Source organism: Podarcis filfolensis (genome assembly GCF_964270895.1).
Source record: "Podarcis filfolensis genome assembly, chromosome: 8".
Classification (NCBI taxonomy): domain Eukaryota; kingdom Metazoa; phylum Chordata; class Lepidosauria; order Squamata; family Lacertidae; genus Podarcis; species Podarcis filfolensis.
Genome location: NC_139611.1, coordinates 90,083,169 through 90,099,999, shown reverse-complemented (window position 1 = coordinate 90,099,999; position 16,831 = coordinate 90,083,169). Strand labels below are relative to the sequence as shown.

The following is a 16,831-nucleotide window of genomic DNA, read 5'->3' as shown; positions in this document are numbered from 1 at the left end:
TGTCCGTGACAGAACCTAACTGTCAGGGGTACCTTTACGTACTATCTGAAACTAAAGGGGTGTATTGGTTTCCCAGATGTGAAATATATTGGCATTGTTTTCAGCTCTCTCATCCTACTTCTTGCTCAGCTTGATCAAATGCCCGGCCACCTTGCCACAGAGCAGCAGTCACCCGATCCTTCGCTGCTCTGAATCCAGGGGCTGCTTCCTGTGCTCTGGCAATGTAGGTCTGGTCAGGCCTCTTCTGGAACAGGTGCGTCTCTCCTGTGTCAAAGACTTCCTCTGAAAGGCATCCCTCGCCCTGCACAACGCCCACTGCTTCATGCGGCAGCCTCTTCAGCCAGCCAGGGGACACTTCTGTGCCTGCGGATTCCCATTGTTACGGAAATGACATGGGAGGGGGGCACATCTTTAAAGTTGTTAAAATGCTACAAATATTATGCCTGAATGTATCCTTTTAACTTGACAGCACAGGGAAGATGCCTAGCTTTCATATAAATCATATAAAATCAACCCCTTTGCCAATTTCCTCCATTCCAATACCATTTGAACCCTGAAAGGTGAATTTGGCCTCCACCTCCCTCCATGAACCAAGAAGTCACGTGGGCAGCAGGAACAGGGCATCCCACCATAATTCCCCAAGCGTGAGAGCACATACAGGGCCCCCCACCCAGGGAGTGACCAAGGGGGCAATACTAGACATCCGCAGAGGCAGTTGAGCAAGTCAGGTGTTCTGAAAGCCCATCTCCAGACAAGTCCTGAGGCCAAGGAGATGTTATGAGTTTCTTTTTTTATTAAATTTTCCAATTTTATATAAAGACAAAAAGAAAAAGAAAAATATTAAAAACAATTCAGTTTCAATAACAGTTTTCAGTCACATGTTTCTTTGACTTCCTCATACCTCCCCTTCTTGTTCTCTAGTTCAATTTGTTAATTCAGCAAATCCTAATCTCTTAACATTCCTTTTAAAATATCACCTTATTTTCCACTCAACTTTTTTAAATTTAGTAACAAAAACAATTATGATCCCCATTATCTTTATCATAACAGCTGGAGACCACCAAAGTTCAAACCAACATCTTTTCAAAGTTCATTGATTTTATAATATTTCTGTAGATATTCCTTAAATTTCTTCCAATCTTCTTCTGCCGACTCTTCTCCCTGGTCGCGGATTCTGCCAGTCATTTCTGCCAGTCCCATACAGTCAATCAACTTCATCTGCCATTCTTCCAGAGTGGGTAAATCTTGAGTCTTCCAGTGCTTTGCTATAAGTATTCTTGCTGCCGTTGTAGCATACATAAAAAAGATTCTGTCCTTCTTTGGCACCAAATGGCCGACTATACCCAAGAAAAAAGCCTCTGGTTTTTTCAGGAAAGTATACTTAAATATCTTTTTCATTTCATTATAAATCATTTCCCAAAAGGCCTTGATCTTTGGGCACGTCCACCATAGGTGAAAAAATGTACCTTCCACTTCCTTACATTTCCAGCATTTATTATCGGGCAAATGATATATTTTTGCGAGCTTGACTGGGGTTATGTACCACCTGTATATCATTTTCATAATATTCTCTCTTAAGGCATTACATGCCGTGAATTTCGTACCTGTGGTCCATAACTGTTCCCAATCAGCAAACATGATGTTATGTCCAAGATCTTGTGCCCATTTAATCATAGCTGACTTAACCGTTTCATCCTGTGTATTCCATTTCAGCAGCAAGTTATACATTTTTGACATAATTTTAGTTTTAGGTTCTAGCACTTCTGTTTCTAATTTAGATTTTTCCACCTGGAAGCCAATTTTCCTGTCCAAATTGTATGCCTCCCTTATCTGAAAGTAATGTAACCAGTCTCGGACTTTGTTTTTTAATTTCTCAAAACTCTGCAATTTCAGTCTATCTCCTTCTTGCTCCAAAATTTCCCAATATTTTGGCCAACTGGCCTCCATATTGAGTTTTTTCTGAGCTTTCGCTTCCATTGGTGACAACCACCTTGGGGTTTTGTTTTCCAGTAAATCCTTATATCTAGTCCAAACATTAAACAAAGATCTCCTAACAATGTGATTCTTAAACGCTTTATGAGCTTTAACCTTGTCATACCACAAATATGCATGCCATCCAAACACATTGTTAAAACCTTCTAAATCCAAAATGTCTGTGTTTTCCAGAAGCAGCCAGTCTTTCAACCAGCAGAATGCTGCTGACTCATAATAGAGTCTGAAGTCTGGCAGGGCGAAGCCACCCCTTTCTTTTGCATCAGTCAAAATCTTATATTTTATCCTAGGCTTCTTGCCCTGCCAGACAAATTTAGAAATATCTTTCTGCCACTTCTTAAAACATTCCATCTTGTCCACAATTTGTAATGTTTGAAACAAAAACAACATTTTAGGCAATACATTCATCTTTATAGCTGCTATTCGACCCATCAAGGAAAGCTTCAAATTTGACCATGTTTCGAGATCTTTTTTCACTTCTGACCAGCATTTCTCATAATTATTTTTAAATAAATTCCCATTTTTAGATGTCATATTAATCCCCAGATATTTCACCTTCCTCACCACAGACAGACCTGTTTCATTCTGGAATTTCTCTTTTTCAAACAATGTCATATTTTTCTCTAAAACCTTAGTTTTGATCTTATTCAATTTAAATCCTGCCACCTGACCAAATTCTTGAATTAGTTCTAAAACTCTTTTAGTACTAGATTCTGGCTCCTGTAACGTCAAAACTAGATCATCTGCAAAAGCTCTCAGTTTATACTGTTTGACTCCGACCTGTATACCTTTAACCAACCGGTCCCTTCTAATCATATTCAGCAGAACCTCCAGGACCGATATAAAAAGTAAAGGGGAAATTGGGCATCCTTGTCGTGTCCCTTTTTCAATCTTAAATTGTTCCGTAACCACATTATTTACAATTAATTTGGCCTTTTGTTCAGAGTATATTGCACCTATACCATTTTCAAAACCTTGGCCTACCCCCATACCCTGTAAATTCTTTTTCATAAAACTCCAAGAAATGTTGTCAAAGGCTTTCTCCGCGTCCACAAATATCAGAACAGCTTTAGTGTTTATATCCACATCTAGCTTTTCCAAAATGTCAATTACATTCCTCAAATTGCCAGATATGTGTCTTCCCGGCAGAAAGCCCGCTTGGTCCTTATGTATCTCTTCAGTCAATACTCTTTTCAGTCTCTTGGCTAAAATGTCAGCAAAGATTTTGTAATCCACATTTAATAAGGATATGGGACGGTAGTTTTTAAGTTGAGTCTTTTCAGTCTCTGTTTTCGGTATAAGTGTAATGTAGGCCTCTTTCCACGATTCTGGTGCCTTTTTCCCTTCCAAAATCTCATTGCAGACTTCCTTCAGAGGTTGTACTATCCAATCCTTCAAGGATCTATAGTATCTGGAAGTCAGTCCATCCGGTCCCGGGGATTTGCCCAATTGCATATTTAAGATGGCACCTTCTATCTCCTGATCTGTTATTTTACAGTTCAACAATACTTTACTTTCCTGTGAAATTTTTTGTAATCCATTTGTTTTCAAAAATCCATCAATGTCCCTTTCATTCTGTGGCCCTTGTGTGTATAATTGCTTAAAGTACTTCTGGAAACAATTTCTTATCTCAATTGGATTGTTTATATCTTTTCCTTCTACTTCCAGGTTTGTAATTGTATTCAGTTTTTGTCTTTTTTTCAGTTGCCATGCCAGTAATTTCCCACATTTATCCGCCGATTCAAATGTCTTCTGTCTCATTTGTTTAATTTTCCATTCTATTTCCTGATTCATCAATTCCATATATTGTGTTTGATATATCTTTATTTCTCTCAGAATCTCTCGTGACTTCGGCTTGGCTCTCAATTTTTTCTCACCTTCTTTAATTTTCTCCAAAATTTTATCTTTTTTCTCATTTTGCCTTCTCTTTTTTAATGCATTCTGTTGTATCAAAAACCCTCTCATCACGGCTTTACTTGCGTCCCAGATTACTCTTTTCTCCACATTTGTTGGCAAATTTAATTCAAAATAATCTTTTAGAGTCTTTTGGGCCTTGTTGTATACTTCTTCATCTCTAAATAGGGTGTCATTCATCCTCCATCTAAAGGTTCCGGTTGTTGTTGACTTCATCTCCATCTTTACAGCATTATGGTCGGAGCATGTTTTGGGGCAGATTTCCACTTTTTTTATCTTTGGAGCCATTCCTCTAGTAATCCAGATTTGGTCAATTCTGGTCCATGTCATCTTGGCTTCAGAGAAGAATGTTCCTTCTCTCTCCAAGGGGTTCTTAGTTCTCCAAATATCAATCAAGTCCATGTTGTCAGTCATTTCAAAAAAAGTTTTTGGCAGTCTACCATCTTTGGTAACTACCTGTTTTTGGGCCTTGTCCATATTGGTTGATACGACTCCATTCATGTCCCCCATCAAAATTATATTGTAATCCATAAAGTCCATCAAAGTCTCATGCAGTTTCTTGAAAAATTCCGACTTCCCCTCATTTGGTGCATACACACCTACTATCAAAAGTTTCTCCCCTTGAAACTGAATTTCAATGACCAAATATCTTCCTTGCTCATCTTTGAGGATAAATTTCGGTGAAAGTTTCTCCTTAGCATAAATCACCACTCCTCTTTTTTTTACTTTGTCAGACGAAATAAATTCTTGCCCCAATCTTTTATTAACCAATATTTTCCTGTGTAGCCTCGTGACATGAGTCTCTTGTAAACAAATCAGGTCCAAATGTTCTTTCTTTAATATATGAAAAATCTCTTTTCTTTTTCTAGGGGAGTTCAATCCATTACAATTCCAGCTTAAAAGTTGCAGAGACATGATTGATTAGTTAGCTTTCCCTCCTACTGCACCAAGTTGTTGTTCTTCTTCTGTCGGTGGCTTGTCTCTCCTTGGGCCGGAGCGTCCAGATATCAAATTTGCAATCTCCAAGAGTCCTTGTCCTGGCATCAATACGTCCTCAACAGAGTCCACTTCCTTCTGCAGGTCCTCTTCGTGGTCTTTCAAAAACTTGTCCTTGTCGTTCACTGTCCTTATTCTTATTTTCTTTCCTCTATATTTAAAAGATAGGCCTTGGGGGAATTCCCACCTGAAGATTATTCTGTTTTTCCTCAGCAGGGCAACCAAGTCTCTGTAGTGGGCCCTTACCTCCAAGATATGTTTAGGTATATCTTTAAAGATTTCCACATAAGTGTCCCCAATTTCTAGGGTTCTTTGGTAATGTAGGTTCAATATCTTATCTCTTTCTTCCTTAGTTTTCAAAATTATCAGACAGTCTCTTGCTTTATTCTTTCCTTGTCTTCTGCCTAGTCTGAAAGCACTCACAATAGTGAATTCTTCCTCCCCCAGGTCCTTTTGCCAAAATTGTGTAAATTCTTTTGTGAGAAATTCTACCAAATTATCCTCACTTTCTGGCACGCCTCTTATTCTTAAATTTCTCGCCTTTCTTTCAAGATCTATCATCGAGAACGTCAAATCATACTCTTCAAATTTCTTATGTACCGGTGGAATCTGTTCCTGGGCAGCAGTTGCAATTTCCTTGGCTTCTTCAGCCAATTTTCTAGTTGACGCCGATTCTTCCAATAATTTTTCAATAGACTGCGTATTAGAGTTCACCTTTTTCCCTAATTCATTTATACTTGAGGTATTCAAATTAATGCTTGCAGTGTTCGCTTCAATTTTTGCACAGGCCTCTGCTACTTGTTTATTTGTCTCTTCAACTCTGTTTGCCAGTTTCTCCAAAGATGCATCAATTTTACCCAGTGCTTGGGCTAACAATTCATCAGTTGACATAACCTTTAATTTTGCCTGTGGGGCAACAGCTCCTGCTGTGCCCACTGCACCCCCCGTTGAGGGCCTTCTAGTGGTATCTACTTTGTAATGTTTTCCGGATCTGGTAGTTTTCTCCTGTGTCAACTCTGCTTTGTCTGCCATAACACTCACATGCACTCCCAAGGTCAGTCACACACTCAGGGAATTTGTTTTGATAGCATAGGAATTTTCCCACAGCAAGACGTACAGTCTAAAATGTCTTTGCAACGTAGTTACCACTAGGGGTCTCAAACCAACTTCTTGTTGTAACTTTATAACCAATAATGTTCAAAAAATCCCCGTTTCTTAGTATCAAATTTTTAGTCCCAAAATGTTCCTTTCCTTTCCCAGCTACTGTATCCTTTGCAGAGCAGTCAAACTTTAAACTCCATTCTCCATTTGACAGATCCCTCTGATCGGCTTCTCTGTCATAGGCAGTCCGTTCCCAAGTTTTAAAGTCAGCAGATGTATTTTAAAAATTCTTTCCTTGCAGGTCTAAGATCTTTCATATATCTACCCACTGTTCCTGCTGACAGTGGGATAGGTTTTCTCTTCAGATATTGGGTTTTAATCCTCCCGAGAACTCCTCTTTCCAAGTCCCAGCTTTGAAGTCTCTTTACTTTGATCTGTTAACAGTCCGGGAAGGCAGACTTCCTGTTTTTACCTTCCCCCGTTTTGGCCGAATTCTTAGTAATTTCTTCCCAATATATGTCAAATTCCTACTCACGGGTAGTTGTTTTCGAGTCCAATTAGCCAGAAAAGAAATCAGCGCTCTCCGACCCTGGCTGTGCGGCTTCACTTCGCGGAGACGGGTAAACAGCTCTCAGCTCCACACCCCTCACCCCCGGTCCGTTCCGGAGCCTTTAAAAAGGCTCCTTTGCAGCGAGGGGGGGGCACAAATGGAGCCCGCCGAGCCTTCAGCTCACAGGCTTCCCCACCTGTGATTTTTTTCGGGTCCCCGCTTCGCCGTAGCGGTAGAACCCCAGCTCCACGAAGCTGATTTCCTCCGGTGTTCAGAGGAAATCCGCCATTACGGTCGCCGGCGCTGACCGGAAGTCGAGATGTTATGAGTTTCATTGTTCCTTCTGTGATGGGGACTTAAGAGGTGTTGGGAAAGGTGTCTGAGAAAGGGACCTCATGTTGAACTTGTGTAACCCTTGTGTAAAAAGGTAAAGGACCCCTGACCGTTAGGTCCAGTCGCGGACAACTCTGGGGTTGCGGCGCTCATCTCGCTTTACTGGCCGAGGGAGCCAGCGTACAGCTTCCGGGTCATGCGGCCAGCATGACTAAGCCGCTTCTGGCGAACCAGAGCAGCGCATGGAAACGCCGTTTCCCTTCCCGCTGGAGCGGTACCTATTTATATACTTGCACTCTGACATGCGGTCTTGACTATGCTACCACTCAGTGGATTTGTAACTGGCTGACTGACCGAACCCAAAGGGTGCTCATCAATGGTTCCTCTTCATCCTGGAGAAGAGTGACTAGTGGGGTGCCACAGGGTTCTGTCTTGGGCCGAGTCTTATTCAACATCTTTATCAACGACTTGGATGATGGACTCAAGGGCATTCTGATCAAATTTGCAGATGACACCAAACTGGGAGGGGTGGCTAACACCCCAGAGGACAGGAACACACTTCAAAACGACCTTGACGGATTAGAGAACTGGGCCAAAACAAACAAGATGAATTTTAACAGGGAAAAATGTAAAGTATTGCACTTGGGCAAAAAAAATGAGAGGCACAAATACAAGATGGGTGACACCTGGCTTGAGAGCAGTACAATGTGAAAAGGATCTAGGAGTCTTGGAGAAAGGTTGAGGGAGAAAGGTTGTTTTCTGCTGCTCCAGAGAAGCGGACACGGAGCAATGGATCCAAACCACAGGAAAGAAGATTCCACCTAAACATTAGGAAGAACTTCCTGACAGTAAGAGCTGTTCGACAGTGGAATTTGCTGCCAAGGAGTGTGGTGGAGTCTCCTTCTTTGGAGGTCTTTAAGCAGAGGCTTGACAACCATATGTCAGGAGTGGGCCGGGGGATGCGCTGGCGCTCCTGCCCTGGAGCCCGGGGTCGGGGCCTTCCTTCTCCCGCCGCTGCCGGGCTCCAGCCAGGCCCTTCCCGCCCTCGAGGCTCCTGGGCCCGCGCAGGGCCTCGTCCGCCTCGCCAGAGCCTCCCACCCCTCCCACTCCCCTCAGGACGCCAAAGCTGCTGCAAAGGCTTCTGGGACGGAAGACGCAAAGGCTTCTGGGATCGCCAGGCCCTCCTGCCGCGCCTTTTCCCCCCCGGCGCATGCGCTTCCCCTCACGGAAACGGCTTTTTCCCCCGGTCACGTGAGCCGCTGGCTCTTCCTCTCGTCCCCATGGCAACGGCGCGCTCTCCTCCCTCCCGCGGTTCCGACAGAGAGGCGCGTCGGTCGTCGGCGACGCGTCCCGCGATTGGCTCTTGTCGCCGCCTGCGGCGCACGCTGATTGGCCGCGAGTCGGCCTCGGAGTGCGCCTGCGCCGCGCGGCCCGCCTGCCTCTTCCTTCCTCGCCGACATGGAGCGCGCCGGCGCCGCGCCGGGAGGAGCCCCGCCCAGCCGCCTGCGTGGGTGTCACGTGGGAGGGAGGGAGGGGAGGGGGCGCCCCCCCCGCGACACAACAGCCCCGCCAGGTGGGCCCCCCCCTGACGCCCCCCTGACGCCCCCCCCTCTCTCTCTCCCCGCAGCCACCAAGCGCCGCCCGCCCGCCGCCCCGCCCGGCCCCTCGGCCTCCAGCCCGGCCCTCAGGACGGACCCCGCGCGGCTCTTCGAGGACACCAGCGCCGGCGGCGCCTTCCTGGCCCAGCCCGTCTCCAGCTTCGCCGCCGCCTACGGGAGCAGCCTGGCCAGCCAGGGCAAGGAGATCGTGGGCAGGAACGTGAGTGCGGCGCCGGGGAGCCCGGGGGAGGGGGGCGGGCCAGGGAGCGCGCCTTCAGACCCTCAGTCCAGAACCCAAGAAGCAGACAGTCGGAAGGGATCCCCAGGGGTCCTCTAGTCCAGCCCCCTGCCAGGCAGGAATCCCAACTCCGCGCATCCATATGAATGGTTGCATGGCATTTACTCTGAGGAGCGCAGGGGGGCAACTGCGGTCCTCCCAGCCTCGTCACTTAAATCCTCGCCACAACCCTGCCAGGTAGGCTGGGCAGAGAGAGGCAGTGATACACAACAAAGGAAATCCCATTGAGACACTGGAAGGAACAACAGCAATTTATTATTCATGCCCCACCCACCTGGCTGGGTTTCCCCAACCACTCTGGGCGGCTTCCAACAAAACACTAAAATACAATAACCTATTAAGCATTAAAAGCTTCCCTAAACAGGGCTGCCTTCAGATGTCTTCTAAAAGTCTGGTAGTTGTTCTTCTCTTTGACATCTGGTGGGAGGGCGTTCCACAGGGCAGGCGCCACCACCAAGAAGGCCCTCTGCCGGGTTCCCTGTAGCTTTGCTTCTCGTAGTGAGGGAACCGCCAGAAGGCCCTCAGAGCTGGACCTCAGTGTCCAGGCAGAACGATGGGGGTGGAGACGCTCCTTCAGCGGCTCCTCTTTCCTCTCTGCTCACGCTCTGCTTCTGCCGCTTCTGCTGCCCTCCCAGATCGACCGCTTTGTCCCCGTGACCAAGCTGAAGTACTACTTTGCTGTGGACACCGTCTATGTGGTCAGGAAGCTGGGGCTGCTCCTCTTCCCCTTCCTGCACCAGGTGAGCTGCAAAGGGCCCCGGCTGAGGCGGGATGGGGGGGAACTGTGGGGGATTGGCCAGCTCCAAGCTGCCCCCTGCTATGGCTTTGAGGCTCAGGCCAGGGCACCTTCCCCTGTGCCACCCCGGCCCCTTGGCAGCAGGGAGCCCGTTGGTAGCCTGTGGGGGTTCTTGGCTGTCTTTGGCAGGACTGGCAGGTGCACTACCAGCAGGACACCCCCGTGGCCCCCCGCTTTGACGTCAACGCTCCCGACCTCTACATTCCAGGTACGGCAGGTCTCTGGGGGTCCCTGGGGTGGCACCAGCCCTGAGGTGGCTGGGGGGGAGATGCCCCGGGGAGGGAAATGGTGGAGACCTTGCTTTGGGCTGAGTGCCGGTCTCTCCCGTGGCTAAGGAGCCCTTTCCCTCCGCAGTCATGGCGTTCATCACCTACGTCCTGGTGGCAGGGCTGGCGCTGGGGACCCAGAACAGGTGAGAGGTTTTAGGGATCACCTTTCTGCTGGCATTCCTAGGGAAGGCGGGGCAAGGCAGCTCCCCCAAACGCTGCTGAGCTTCCCAGGAAGACCTGGACCCCATCCTCGTTTCCTTGCCGGTTCAGCCCAAACAGGCATGGCATCCTGCAAAACATCCCAGGATGTGTAGCTTGTGAAGGATACTGAGAGTTTTTAGGAACTCTGGGGACCCCGTAGCTCTGGGAGGGGATAAAGGTAAAGGTACCCCTGCCCGTACGGACCAGTCGTGTCCGACTCTAGGGTTGTGCGCCCATCTCACTTAAGAGGCCGGGGGCCAGTGCTGTCCGGAGACACTTCCGGGTCATGTGGCCAGCGTGACGAAGCTGCATCTGGCGAGCCAGCACAGCCCACGGAAACGCCGTTTACCTTCCCGCTAGTAAGCGGTCCCTATTTATCTACTTGCACCCGGGGGTGCTTTCGAACTGCTAGGTTGGCAGGCGCTGGGACCGAGCAACGGGAGCGCACCCTGCCGCGGGGATTCGAACCGCCGACCTGACGATCGGCAAGTCCTAGGCGCTGAGGTTTTACCCACAGCGCCACCCGCGTCCCTGGGAGGGGATAAGGGGTCCCCTAACTGCTCCCTTAGAATAGTCCTCTATCTAGTCCAGCCCCCTGCAGTGCAGGAATCTCGAGTCCCTGACAGGTGGCCATCCGACCTCTGCTTAAAAACCTCAAAGGAAAGAGAGCCTGCCGCCTTCTGAGGGAATCCGTTCCGCTGTGGACAGGCTCTTACTGTCAAGAACATTTTCCTAAAGTTTAGTTGGAATCACGGAAGAGGCGTGAGAGGGTGTGGGGCTGTAAGCGCCCTCCTGTGGCCCTGGAGGCCTGGGCAGTTTTGGGTGGCCAGGGAGCCCCTCCCTCAATACTCTCCCTCCCCCGCCCCTTGCAGATTCTCCCCCGACCTGCTGGGCTTGCAGGCGAGCTCAGCCCTGGCCTGGCTCATTGTGGAGGTGCTGGCCATTCTCCTCAGCCTCTACCTGGTCACCGTCAACACGGACCTCTCCACCATTGACCTGGTGGCCTTCTCAGGGTACAAGTACGTTGGGTGAGTAACCAGGAGGCGAGGGCAGCCTGCTCCAGCCCCTCTTCATGTTTGATGTTTGATTGTTTTTAATATCCTGTTGGAAGCCCGGCCAAATGCGTGGGGTATCATTCCTTCCTTCATTCATTCATTCATTGTGGGCTGGGGAAGAGCTGGGCTCGGGGCCTGACACTTCTCCCCTCCTGTGACAGGATGATTGTCGGCCTCCTGGCTGGGCTGCTCTTTGGGAAGACGGGTTATTATCTGCTGCTGAGCTGGTGCTGCGTCACAATCTTTGTCTTCATGGTAAGAACTTCCAGGAAGTGTGTGGTGGGGGGTCATTTCCCAAATTCTTCTGCGCTTGTTGAGCATTTGCACAGCAGGAGCAGGCCTCGTCTCGGGCTCTGTGTTGGCCTCCAGTAACAGCAGCCTTTTACCAGCTTGGTTAATGGGTTTAGGGCAGGGAGGCTGGTTCTGCCACACACTGAGCAGATCCCTGAAGCCTTTGGTCCCAGCTCAGTCACTGAGATCACCTGCAGGAGTGTCGTTGGCCATTCCCCAAGTTGGAGGTCCTCACTTGATAACAAGGAACTGGGCCTTTAGCGCCTAGTCCTGTGGAACACTCTGCCACTGGAGATTCAAGAGGCACCTTCTGTGCCAGCTTTTAAACACCCGCTGAAACCTTTTCTGTTCCGCCAGTCGTATGCCAGCAACTAAGAATACTTCCTTCTAGAATAACCAATTGCTGTCAGTTTGTAACTTTTTTGGTGGGTTTTATTGCATGGCTTTATTACTGCAACCCCCCCCCCGAGGTGAAAAAGCAGTATACAGATGGCCTTTAAATAAAACTGCGCCCGTTGCAAGAACCCTCCCTCCTGCTTGGCGAAGCCCCAGGCAGGCAGGGCCTCCGGGACCCTTCCTGCGCTCTGCCCGATTCGCCTTTTCCTGTGGCTTTTCCAGATCAGGACCCTGCGCCTGAAGATCCTGTCGGAGGCAGCGGCCGAGGGGGTGCTGGTGCGGGGAGCCAAGAACCAGCTGCGCATGTACCTGACCATGGCTGTGGCCGGCCTTCAGCCGCTCATCATGTACTGGCTCACCTTTCACCTCATCTACTGACGGACGGGTCTGCCAAGGGGGCAGGGCGGGGGTCCTCACTCCTGGTGGGGGGTCTGTGTGGCAGGCTGGACACAGACCACTGTGGCTCTGGCTTCAGTGACCTCGGGGGGTGTGGATGTTGTCAGGGGTGGGTGGGCAGCAGAAGCCTGTTTGGAGATTGGGGGGGGGGCTCCAGCAGGGGTCCTAGGCAGGCTTCCACTGAGCTCCCTCTGCCTGGGGGGCAGCATCCTTTCCCCACGCCCTTTGCATGCAGGCCAGAGCCCTTGCGATCACTGCACACCACCGGAGAGCGCATAGCGTTCTCCACCCGTGCGCCAGGTTTTGCTGCTTGCGAGCGACTCAGTATTACTACAGAGGGCGGGGGGAGGCTGCCGGGGGGGGGGTTCGTGGAGCAGCCGCCCGACACCTGCCTCCCCTCCCCCACCAGCCCACAAGCTGCTTGCTTCTCTGTTCAACTTTGCAGCCTTTGGTGCTGCACACACAACACCAGGCCAATAAAGAATGAAACCTGCACTGGGGGTCGCTCTCTGCTGCGTGGGGGGGGGGGGGAGAAAGTGGGGCTTTCTTTCTGGAGCAAGAAGGCTCTTTCAGGCTGCGGTGGTTCCTCTCAGCAGAGCATGCACCTTGCGTCGCTCGCTCAGCCTGCAACACTGTGCCACTGCTTACTGGGTGCAAAGCGGGGAGGAGAGGTTGGGGGAATGTGGGGGTGCAGCACTAGGGCTTGGCCCTCGCAGAAGAACGGCAGTCCTTGCCGCCCTCTTTCTTGTAACTAACTCCTCACCCCCTGCCACACTCCCTGGTCCACCAGTGGGGCCTGGGGCTGAATTGTGGTTCCTCTCTGGCATGGAGAGAAGGCGAGGCTGAATCTGCTCAGAGCAACATCCTCCTTTGCCCACGGCATTTGCCCACCTGTGGCCCCCTCCAGCTCAGCCACCCCCTCCAGAGTCTCACGCCTCTCCAGGGGCCTGGATGGATGCGTTCCAGGTCTGCCAACTAGCACACCCTCACAGCTCCTTGCCACCAAAAGGGATTTAATTCTTTTACTCCGTTTAAGTTTCACCCTCCATTTCCTTCCATAGACATTCCAGTGTAACAGAAAAGGCAGCTCCCTTTATTTGTCCCAATAGTGCATAAAGCAGGAGAAAACATAAGCAGAGCCCACTGGATCAGACCAAAGGGGGTCCATCTAAGTCCAGCATCCTGTTCTCAGGTGCCTCTTTTGAGAAGCCAGCAAGCAGCACCCGAGCACAAGAGCCTTCTCCCTTCCTGCGGTTTCCAGCACCTGCCATTCGGAAGCATTGGCTGCCTCTGTGGCCAGGAGCCCTCGCTGGCCCTCCTCCTCCTCCTCCTCCTCCTCCTCCTCCTCCTCCTCCTCCTCCTCTGTGAATTGGTCCAGTCTTTGAAAGCCATCCCAATTGGTGCTCTTGCTGCTGGCAGAAGAAAGCAAAGCCCACCCGCATACAAGGCAAGGCCCCTGATGCGCCAGCCTTCAAAATGCAAAGCCCTTCCCCGGCTGAACCATCACCAGGGAGCACAACACGCTTGACAATCTGAAAGCAGCCCCTTTCGTTAGTCCTTTAGTTCGTTATCCAAAGGAGGAGCTGCTCCATGACGGCTCCGCTGGGGCTTGGGCAGGTCTGCGGTGAAGAGTCCTGGGGTGTGTGGGGCTCAGTGGCTTTTCTTCTTCTTCTTCTTCTCCTTATGGGGCTTCTTTTCTTTCTTGGGCTTCTTCGGCTTCTTCTGGTGGCCAGTGCCAGGTCCCTGCGGGGGGGGGGGGGGCAGAAGAACTTACATCTCCCACCAGCTGCAGCAGGCAAGGGAAGTTTGCCTTTTGACCCGGAGCCAGCCCTCAGTCCAGGGGCGGGTGTGTCGAGGGAGGCTGTGTCCCCTCCTAGGCCGGGGGGGGGGGGGATGGATAGGGCTGGCGAGGAAATGGGGAGGGGGACACGGAAGAGAAGAGCGCCTGCGGACACTGCTTTCAAGGGGACTCTGCTACCACTGACTATCAAATGCCAGTTGGCATCATGCCCAGAGAGTGGAGCCCTAGAATGGCAGAGTTGGACGGGGCCCTGGCAGCAGGAATCTTGCCCCACATGAGCCTTGGGAAGGGGTCAAAGCACCCAGCGTGGGGGGTGGAGCCAAGCGTTGCCCACAGTCCTGACATGGAGGGAGCTATTGCTTGTCACCTAAGAATGACTTGCAACCAAGCATCTCAGAACTGGCAGGAAAACTGACCCTCACAAACGCAAAACCTGACCAAAGAGGCACCTCTTAACCTGGGTTGGAAGGCAGGAAGAGGCCCGTGGCCACCTAGTCCATCCCGCCCCCCTCCTTAGAGGGCCAGCCAGGTGGCCATGGTGGGAGACCCAGGGCTGGAGCCCCTCTCCCTGTCTGGTCTCCAGCTGCACTTATGTGGGGAGGGGGCCAAGGCGACCAGGGTCTGCGAGAGGAGGGGGTCAGGCCTCTTTCTCCTGGACGGGGGTTTCCCTCTGCCCACCTCCCGCCCCCGCCTCTTGCCTTGCGCTCCTGGTCGCTGTCGCTGGAGGAGGAGGAGGAGCTGCTGCTGGAGTCGGATGCGGATCGGGGCCCGCCTTCCTGCAAGGGGGAAGCGGGAGTGAGAAGGGGGTCTCCGCCAGTTGCTCCAGCGAGAGCGCAGCCCCTGGAAGCGGGGAAGGGGAGAGGAGGGACCCCCAACTCACCGCGAGGCTCTTTGCTGCGCCCTCGGCCGCAGGAGGCGCCCCCGACGGCTGGGCAGGCGCGTCGCCGCTGCGCGGGCCCGGCTTCATCTCCGCGACGGGGTCGGGCTTCGGGGGATCGGGCCCCAGCGCTGCGGGCGGATGAGAGAGGGAAAGGGGGTGACAGGGGGCCTCACCTGGAGGGGACCCAGGCGTCCTGCCCTTGGGGACACCGCGCGCCCCGACTCACCTGCCGCCAGGTCGAAGTCCATCGCGCCAGGTGCGCCCTTGCTTGGGGGGGGCGACGGCGGGGCGCTTCCGCGGAGAGGCGAGGCCAGGCGAGGCGCCGCCCGGAGAGGAGGGATCCGGCGCGCTGGCTCGGGAGGGAGCCGCCTCGGAGCGTCATCCTGGGCGGGCGGGGCAGCGTCCGCCCCGTCGGGGGCGCCAGGGGCTCCTCCGAGCGCAGAAGCGCAGAAGTGGCCAAGGGACGGGGAGGGGGGTCTCCGGAGGCCGGAGCTTGGGGGGCATTGGGCGCGCACACCCCCTGCCCGCCTGGCCAGAGGTCCCGAGCTTAGACAGGGTTAGAAGAAAAAACTGCTCCTTTTTCCCTTATGGGGGACACAAGAGACGTATAGAGTCCTTAAGTGGGTTCCCTATTGGTAGGAGAAAATAACAGAGGCCAAGCAGAGAATATTGAGAAGCGAAGCAGCTAGTAAGCCTGATCTTTATTAAACTGTTGCAACAGGGTCCTCACTCACCACAAGCAGGAGGGAGGAGAGGAACCCATAACATTGGTGTGCAAGGCCTTATATAGACATTTGAAATTTGCCTCCCCTGTAGCTCAAGCCCCCCCCCACCCAAAAAAACACACAACATCATGCATACATCACTGAAAGGGCGGTCTACAGCAGAAAACCTGTCTGCCAGGCTACCTGATAATGGTCACTGATTGCTTTTACCTGGGCAGCCTGAATCCAGGCTTTTACCTGGGCAGTTCCTGACTCCAGGTCACAGGCTCACCCTATTCACACACAGATACGCCATTAAGACAGGATTTGTGAGCAAAGAGACAATGGGGAGGCTTTTCCCATTTCCTTCCTCCTTGCAGAGAAACATTTGAGGTCCATTTGGGAGAGTCAAAATGGTTTCAGGGTTGCTCCCCTGTACTATTTCAGACACGGGGTTTGCCTTGTACATTTATGAAAATTTATTATATATATATAAGACCTTAGAATTCCTGTAGCAATAGGATGCTCTGACATAACATTGTAGAGCTGGAAGAGACCCCCAGGGTCATCTAGTCTAACCCCAGGAACCAAGAACCCCTGGGGGGGGGCCATCCAACCTGTTTAAAAACCCTCCACGAAGAGGAGCACACTGCCTTCCAGGCCCACCTGCTGTCCAGCAGCTCTTCCTCGTGTTTTGAGGTAGTATCTTTCCTTGTGAGGTGAATCCTTTGCCTGGGGTCCTGCCCTCTGGGCAGCAGAAACTGGGCTCGCTCTGTGCAGTGGGGCAGCGACAGCCCTGCATGCTACCGTGCTCGGCTAATTGGGGGTTGGGGTGCCTGTATCTTTGAGGGCTGCCCCCCCCCCCGCCCAGTGGTGCAACAGGCCAGCTGGTTGACTTGCAGAGCAGCTGCTTCCTGCTTGGTTCAGCCTCAGGCAGGAGAGGGTTAATTCATGACACAGGAGGGAAGCATGTGCTGCTTTTTTTGGGGTGGTTTCTGAGAGAGGAGAGAGGGGGATAGTTGAGCCCTCTGCTTACTAAACACAACACACACACACACACACACACACACAGCCACCGCCCCCAAGCTGTGGGTCTGGACACCTGCCAGGAGGCGGCTGGGCCTGCCAGGCCTTTTCTGTTCCAAGCAGGAAATGTTCCCTTGCACCAGCTGCAGTGTAAAGCTTTGAATTGCATGTGGCAGAATTGGGGCCTTCCCTGAAAGTGGGGCTTTTCGTGGGTGTGGGGCAGGGGAAGGCTAG

General features: G+C 51.6%; 2 protein-coding genes across 2 annotated transcripts; one reads left to right on the top strand and one right to left on the bottom strand.

Moving 5' to 3' along the window:
- Positions 1-8,344: 8,344 nt before the first annotated feature.
- On the top strand, positions 8,345-12,681 carry YIF1B (Yip1 interacting factor homolog B, membrane trafficking protein; the record flags this gene model as incomplete). Its single annotated transcript, XM_083627846.1, has 8 exons — positions 8,345-8,393; positions 8,514-8,704; positions 9,418-9,522; positions 9,708-9,786; positions 9,933-9,990; positions 10,921-11,076; positions 11,265-11,358; positions 12,013-12,681. 8 exons carry the CDS (start codon positions 8,345-8,347, stop codon positions 12,166-12,168), a joined length of 888 nt encoding a protein of 295 aa, XP_083483972.1. The 3' UTR covers positions 12,169-12,681.
- Positions 12,682-13,256: 575 nt separating this feature from the next.
- LOC310769114 (uncharacterized protein) lies at positions 13,257-15,237 on the bottom strand. The gene is made up of 4 exons (XM_083628227.1): positions 15,094-15,237; positions 14,868-14,995; positions 14,686-14,763; positions 13,257-13,929 (listed from the first exon to the last, which is right to left on the bottom strand). Exons 1-4 carry the CDS (start codon positions 15,113-15,115, stop codon positions 13,837-13,839), a joined length of 321 nt encoding a protein of 106 aa, XP_083484353.1. The 5' UTR covers positions 15,116-15,237; the 3' UTR covers positions 13,257-13,836.
- Between the last annotated feature and the right edge of the window lie 1,594 nt (positions 15,238-16,831).

Bases quoted from the DNA above. Each gene is read 5' to 3' on its own strand.
- LOC310769114 (XM_083628227.1), bottom strand. From the start codon at position 15,115: ATGGACTTCGACCTGGCGGCAG. The intron at 14,996-15,093 runs GTGAGTCGGGGC...ATCCGCCCGCAG, and splicing joins GGACTTCGACCTGGCGGCAG to CGCTGGGGCCCGATCCCCCG. The intron at 13,930-14,685 runs GCAAGAGGCGGG...CCCCCCCCGCAG, and splicing joins ACAGCGACCAGGAGCGCAAG to GGACCTGGCACTGGCCACCA.